Here is a 7,692-nt window from a genome sequence, read left to right on the forward strand (position 1 = left end):
TAAAATGTGAATTTGGTAAATATAGTAATTAAGAAAACATATGTATATAACAGGCCAGTACTGTCAGGAACATAAAAAAGAGTAAGACCTGGTTGTGACCTTCAAGTAGTAGACACCACAACACAGAATTCAAGAGCAAACAGCTAAAGGTAGTATACGATCCTAAGCCAAATTTCGAGCTAGTGGCTGCAGGACTTCAGTGGTAGGGAGGTCAGTAAGAGCTGGAACAGCCAGAAAAAGCATCCTGTGGGATGTGACATTTGAACTGGGCCATGAAAAACTGGAATGTGTCCCACAGCAACTGTGGGAGCAGGGGCCATTATTATCCCCATTTTACAGAAGGGGAAACTGAGGCTCAAAGAGCTTCAGTAATTTGCCCAAGGTCACACAGCTAATAAGTAGCAGAGCCAGGGTTCGATGTGAGGATTGTCTGACTCAAAGCCCTGGGATGACCAGGAGAGACTCTTTCAAACCAGAGGCCCCTGGAGGGGGACAGGAGTGCGAATGCGTGTGGGACAGCCCAAGGCTTATGTGAAGGCTGGCTCAAGTCTTACATCTGTCCCCACACCGCAGCCCTGGAGTCTGACTCGTGGCGTCCAGGGTACCAGCCCCCGTGGGCACGTGGACGGGGACCGTGAGGCCGAGGAGGCCCGGGACCCTGTCTGCTCTGCAGGGGCACATCTGTGCAGGACAGCAAGGTGAGACATGGTCAAAACCCTCGATTTTCCTCTTACTCCTTGCTCATGTATTTTTCCGGGATCATATTGCTATTTCTTACAGAGGTTGTTGCTGGGTTTTTCTCTTCCACCAATTCTGAAATAATCTTGTTTTCTTTGCCATTGTTTCCTTGTATTCTTTTACTATCTCTCACAATTTAATTTGCCACTAAAAAGTACAGAGGTCTGAATTACATACTCAAATGTCCTGAGTTTGGTTGTGTTCAGGAATTAATTCAGAGAAACAGTCTCAGTTGTAAACACAGAATTAGCATAAGGATTTATACATTGTGCTTCGTACAAAACTCCAGTCTATCGCTATTATGAAGCTTTCTGATTTATCACTATTGCAGAGTTTTCCATCATATCCTAACTGAAACCCAACGATTCCTGGGACTTACAGATGTAAGGAGGGAGCTCTCAAATTGGAGAGGCTGCCCAGCCTCACCAAGCGATCACATCAACATGGACCCATCTGTGAACTTGCAAACCTGAGAAGGTTCGGATCAGGAACACATCCCTCCCCACAGTGCGCGTCCAGGGCCAACGTTGTGGGACACTGTCTGTGAGCTATTGGAGTTGAGAGAAGGCAAGTGTCTTCTTCAGTTCTGGACATTACTCTTGCCTGCATTTCTTTTTATGAAATGATTTTTTTTTTATGAGGAAGAGTGGCCCTGAGCTAACATCTGTGCCAATCTTCCTCTATTTCGTATGTGGTATGCCTCCACAGCATGGCTGATAGTAGTGTAGGTCTGTGCTTGGGATCCGAACCTGTGAACCCGGGCTGTTGAAGTGGAGTGCACTGAACTTAAGCACTACGCCCTGGGGCTGGCTCCAGGATTCACTTTTATTTTGAATCAACAGCAATCCTTCTGGCTCCAAAGAGCCAGTGAGCTATGGGACACGGCTGGACGTTTTCAGGTGGTGCAATAACCACAGAGATAACATGGTGCTGCTGAGAGCAAAAGCCAGGCGAGAAGGTGCCTGAGGAAAAGCCAGGACTAGAAAGAGCACCAGGCTCCGAGGCTGAGGGATGTGTGTTTGGAGCTCAGTGCTCCCGCGTGGGAGCCAGGTGCTTATCTCCTGGAGCCTCAGCTTCCTTGTCTCAAAGCCTGGGTAAATAAATAGTTACTTCATTGAGTTCTGGTGAGGATTGAATGAGACAATATAATTTAAGAAGTGCTTAGCACAATGCCTGGCACATATTAACACTCAGTAAGCGATGGCTATGCCACTGCTACTACTAACTACTATCATTATTAAACAACTTATCTAAGCCTTAGTCTTCTAACCAGCGAAATGAGGATAATAATAGCTACTAACTAGGTTAATTGAAATAATACAGTGTGTGCATCTGGCACGGAGAAGAAATCCATCCATCGCTTATTGTTTTCAGCCTCTTGTCTGGTGTCCAGCAAAAGTCTATCAGCCTCGGGGGTTAGGAGAAGGCCATTCTATATGGCCAATGGTCCTTAATTATCTTAAACAGAGCAATACTTTTATAAGATGTGTATTCCCTCACTCAAACTTTTTTTCCGAGCACCGCTGTGCCCTTCTGGGAGCAAACAAACTCCAGGAATCCCAATAGCGCACTTCACAGAGTGCCCAGCAGATCTGCCACGCGGCCGTGAAGGTCCCAGCTAGCCCGCTTCACACCTTTCCACCCACGCGCTCTGTGCAGAGCTTGCACGAGTTCACCTTTCCGCGTTCCCGGGGGAGAGGGATACCAGCTGCCTCCCGGGGAAGGGCTCCGCGTTCGGGTTGTATCCTCCCCGGGATACAGCTTTGGGCACAGCTCCGGCGGCACCTCTGCGTTAAGGCAGAGAGCAGACTCTGCACAAGGCCTTCTGAGGGAGCAGATATTCAACTGGGGTCAAGTGTTCCAGCTAAAGCAGTGACAAGTTGCACAATCGGCTGGCAGACATGGCTGTGCCAAGAGAGGGCCAGTCCAGGGGCGTAATGTTGCGAGCAGATGGGGGGAGGGCAGAGATGGCCAGGCTGGCACTGTTCCTGTCCTATGGTCTCTGGGCAGTTGCTCCCCCATTGTTGTAGGGGGAACCTAGCCTCGGAGTGTCACCTGACACCCATCTGATCACTGATGTTTAACCGTTTTAAATCAGAACTGAAGACTTTATGGGGACAGTTAGTGGCTGGGCCCCACAGAGTTCATTTCTCCTGTCCAGAGCTTAGTGGACTTGACTTCAGATCAGGCCAAACGACATTCAGGAGGATGGCTACTCTTTTCAGATCCCTTGCCGCTGACAAAGTGGTTTAAGGTCATGGACATTCAAGACAAGCCAACACAGGTGTTGAAAATTTGGCTGAAAATTTGGCTGACAATTAGTGGGTAAAGAGGGCACCTGCAGGTGAAATCTGTAATTAGGAACTCTCTAGGCTCCAGCTAAGTACAAATAGTGAAAAGTCTATTTTTACAGGAAAGAGTTATGACAAATTCACAGTATAGCAGAGAAACAGGAGCAATTTCAAGTCCAGTTGTGTAAACCTGAGCAAACACACACACACTGGCCATCAGTGCCACCGCATGTCCTCACATCCCTCGTGGACAAGCCCACGTGACACCTAGACACAACCTCCCTCTTATACCCACCATGCTCTCCCCGAGACGCCCTGCCCTCCCCACAGACCAACCGCACACAGCACAGACTCTCCCCACGCCATGCACACATTATACACACAGCCATCTGATAAACACAGTCTCCTTAGGAAGCTGATTAGTAAAACTATTTTATCTATAATTACACTTGACTGATAATAATGTCCTCCGAGCCTGCATGGTTAGATTGGCTCAGATTGAAACATCCAGATTAGGCCTGAACTCGCTTTGAACTCTGGCCGCACTGCTGGTCTCTCCAGCTCAGAGATTACAAGTGGCTTTAGCTGGATTCGCCCCACGGAACCAGAGGGTAAGCAGAATTCCAGCTCTCCTTGGTTCTCTTTTCTCTGCAGTGCTGTACAGATGCTATCTCCGAAAACACATGGCCCAAAGTAGGAGGAAGGCCCAAATCAAACCACTCCTCCACCCACGCTTGCAAAGCACAGTGGGTCCACTTTCAAACCCACGTCACACTCAGCCTCCAGGAAGACAGATGTGTTGCTGTCTTCAAGCCTGACACTTGAAAATAAGCAGTTTAATTCCCGGATCTTGGGCTCTTGGAGACAGGCTCCAGTGAGCCATAATTAACTCTAGAGTCTTCACAGTGCCCTGCAAATAGTAAAATAGCTGATTCTCTATGATGTAACGCTGGATGGAGGCAGCGAGGAGCCTTTTAGGCTAATTACATGTTGGAATGAGGTTAACAACATGCCACAGATTGTTTGCGCGGCTCCTCTGACATCGACAGACAGGTCACTTGGTAACACGCTGGGTAAAGACAGCAATGGCTTCTCGAGAAGGCAGGGGCTGGAGATTGAGCTAGCCGGGCCCCTGCTGTCATCCCCTAATCCAGTCCGGGCCCTAGGACCAGCTCCCTCACCTCCAGGAATTAAAAGATCTTGAGTTTAAACAGGCATTCGATGCCACAGGCCTGGAGATGTGGACTGGCATCTGTGTGGTCTCAGCTCTCTCTTGAGTTTTATAGCAGCTGAATTCAGCCAAGGATGAAAGCAGAAGCCTGCTCTCTAAGGGGATGCTTTCAGGCTGAGCAAAAGGCACAAATAAGCAGGTTGTGCAGAAATAAGGGACAGCCGGATCACAGGAAAACGTTCCATACACAGAACGAGTTCTCACACCCGCCAACCCAGTGGGCTTAAGGCTACGATGATTCCGGTCTGCACATGAGCACACGGGTGTTTCAGAATCGCACGGGGAGATCCAACAGCGCTCCTCTGCCCTCCCTCTGCTCAGGGCCAGGCGTGACTTTAGTCACCTGCAGAGCCGTCCCAAGGGCCTCCAGCCCAGACTCGAGGCGCCATGTGCTGCTCTGCGGGCTCCCCAGTGTTCCCCATCTGGAGGAAACTGGGCCAAGTGGATCTCACAGACAGACCGGAGGGGAGAGGCAGCTGGGGAAGACCACCGTGCTCCCCGAGGAGGCTGGCGGCTGGCTCAGTGTGTGTCTGGGACCTCACACGTCCTGGGCACCGGAGAGAAGGCACCCCTGCCCCGCTCTGGGAGGCTGGGGCCAGCTCTGTGCCCCGGATGCCAGCCTTTGCTCCCCGGCACGCGCAGACTCGCAGCACCCACCTCAGCTCGCCCGGCCGGCCAGGCTGGGCTGGGCTCGGGTCCTCCGACGTGCTCATCACCCTGACCAGAGAAGGCCCGGGCAGGCCGGGCCCCTGCTTGTCGGCGAGGCCGCCGCATGGCTGCCTCCGGGCCGGCGCGGCCTCCTCCTGCGGGCCCGCCAGCCCCGCGCGGCTGCCCGGCTGCTGCAGGGGCCCGGGCTGGCCGCCGGCAGGGCCTTGCCCACCTCCGTGATGCCCGGGGGGCAGCCTCAGGTTCGGCGAGTCTCCTGTCTTGCCAGGGGCGAAGCAGAAGAGACGGAGAGAGCCGGGAGGGCCACCTGCTCGCTCGTCGCACGTGGTGGCGGGGTCGGCGTGGCGGGGCCCGGTCCCGGCCTCCTCGGAGGTGAGCCCGTGTCTGGAGGAGCCCGGAGAAGCGTGTCCGACGTGGCTTGTCTGCGCCTCCGCACTGTGCCAAGCAGTAATTACGGCGCCGCGTGCCACCCGGGAGAGGGAGGGCCATATTTTCATCCCCGTTTTATAGAAGGGCAAGTGGAGGCCCAGGGAGGCCAGACAACTGCTTTAGCCAGTCCTTCAGAGGCTAAACTTGGCCCTTAGGGGGTGACTCAGAGGTTACCCCTGGAGCTTGGGTGAAGCCCAGCCTGTGGGGACAGCACAGCTGGCCTGCCCCAGGGCAGTGGTGGGCCCCAAGGAGCCTCTGTCCTCCTCGGGGCCACCTTATCTCGGCCACCTCTGCCTCGCCGTGGCCCTATCTGACTCTGCTTTCTATTCTGGCCCGTTTGGCATTTGTTTAGAGCACAGTGTCCCCCTGGGGCAACAGCAGTCTCCTGAAATACTGTGTGAACAAAAAGGTTCTCGGGCTGCTGAGTTAGGACAGGCTGTCCTCTGTATTCCTTGCCCGGATTCACAGACCATGTTCGCCTGTTGAAGCTCTGAGCAGTCTGCCAGGAAAGAAACTTATTGAATTGTGCTTAACCCAGAAGTTCCCAAACTTACTGAGCAACTTTTCTAGTAACACCCATTAGCATTCCACCCAGCTGGTGTCCCACCAGCCATGCGTTGGTTGGGAAGTCCTGATGGAGACGGTCAGCTCCTCAGGAGAAGGGTCTGTGCCTCTTTCGCTGGCTGTCCCTGCAGCCGCGCTCACGGCGGGCTCGGTGGGCTGGCGGAATGGAGCGTGAAAGCCTGCGGGCGTCTCGAGTCTTCCTTCCTCAGGGCCCTTGCCCGAAGCCAGCCACCGTGCCTTGTTGACTGCCCCCTCTGCCACCTTTCTCTCCTGTCTGTCCTCTTTTCTTACAGTCAGTGTCAAATGACGGACCACCTTGCAGAGAGGCCTTTCCTGACCACCCTTTTTACAATAGCACCTCCTACGGGGGTGGCCATGTTGCTGCACCCCGGGGGGTTGCTGCACCCCGGGGGGCGCCCCTTCCACAGACGGCAGCACTCATGGAGCCTGCTGGGATTACGCGGTGTGGCTGCCTGCACTCTCAGGCCCTATTTCACCTTAGTTTTCTTCGCAGGACTCTCCGCTACTTAACGTTGTATTTCCTTAGATATTTATTTGCTTATTGATCATCTCCAGGGCATCAACTAACTGCTGTGCAGGTTGCTCATTGCCCCAGAGGGCTGGCCAGGCATTATGTGTGTCTTTTTGTGTGATTCCTGGACCCACACTGACACTGAAACCCGCGCCCATGGCAGGGGAGGAGGGGGAAAAACAGCCTGAGCTCTGCCTTCCAAGCTGAGTCCTGGAAGGGCCTGCATCTCCGCAGAAGGATGCTGTCTTCAGTTTGCATGAGGGATAACTGCTTGTCCAGCTGTGCACCTGTGGGCTCCTCCACCCAGCGGGCGACACTTTGTCTCATCTACAAAAACGTGCCTTCATGGCCTGTTCTGTAGAATGTGCGCTCCGTGAATTGGGTGGCCATTTAATTTATTACCCAAGCCAGGCAATTTTGAGAATAAATATTGGCACTATTTAATAATTGTGTGGAGACAACAGACCAAAATTGGGACTGTCCTGGACAACCAGAGCATAAGGTTCCTGTGTCCGTGTGGGTAGACTTTGTTTTGTTTGTTGCTTTCTCCCTGTTGGCTAGGACAGTGTCTGGCACACTATATTTGTGGCATAAGGTTTGCAGGAATGACTCCTCCTCTGATTCCCAAACGGGGTTCCTGTTTCAAGCCTCACCGCCTCCTAGTCCATCTTACCAGATCAATCCTCCTAAAACATCACTGCATGTGCATAAACCTCCCATTCCAGCACCTTTGAAGATTCTGCAGGTCCATTTTCCAAATTGTCTTCAAGGAAACACTAAATCCAATGTGACGTATTTAAAGAAAATAAAGAAGAATGTCGTGGCTTAATGCTTGGGGAACATTTGGATGTGGCAGAGATAAAAGAAAAAATTACAGTAAAGTAATTTGCTAAACTTTGCTTAGCCCCGTGATCCAAAAATGCATTTGAACCTGAAATTCCTGGTTTTGACCTGGTACATCTGATGGAGGTGGTTGGGAAGCGCTTGGGAATACTCCTCAGGAGGCCACAGCCCTGTGCTTGAGGTTCAAAGGCAGTAACTACTGAGCCCACATATTTCTCCATGTTGAGCTCCCCGCAAGTTCCCCTACAGGAACCCTGGTCCATTGGTTCCTCCAGTAAATATTTTCTGATCACCTACTATATGCCAGGCCCTGTTCCAGGTGCTGGGAACGAAGGTGAACCAAGCCAGCAGGGTCCCTGTCCTAGTAGAGCTCACGTCTAGATAAACGTGAAGAAAGA

At 52.3% G+C, this 7,692-nt stretch overlaps 1 protein-coding gene across 3 annotated transcripts in view; it reads right to left on the reverse strand.

The window, feature by feature from the left end:
• ELF5 (E74 like ETS transcription factor 5) overlaps positions 1-5,610 on the reverse strand; it is a 43,309-nt gene extending 37,699 nt beyond the window's left edge. Inside the window, exon 1 of one of the 3 annotated variants that reach the window (XM_070487514.1) lies at positions 4,918-5,610. In XM_070487514.1, the coding sequence (XP_070343615.1) occupies positions 4,918-5,423 (506 nt within the window). In that variant the 5' untranslated portion in view covers positions 5,424-5,610. The remainder of the gene's footprint in view (positions 1-4,917) is intronic. The other 2 variants (XM_044750125.2, XM_044750124.2) reach the window with 2 other exon arrangements.
• Between the last annotated feature and the right edge of the window lie 2,082 nt (positions 5,611-7,692).

The sequence above is a fragment of the Equus asinus genome, chromosome 17, assembly GCF_041296235.1.
Source record: "Equus asinus isolate D_3611 breed Donkey chromosome 17, EquAss-T2T_v2, whole genome shotgun sequence".
NCBI classification, from domain to species: domain Eukaryota; kingdom Metazoa; phylum Chordata; class Mammalia; order Perissodactyla; family Equidae; genus Equus; species Equus asinus.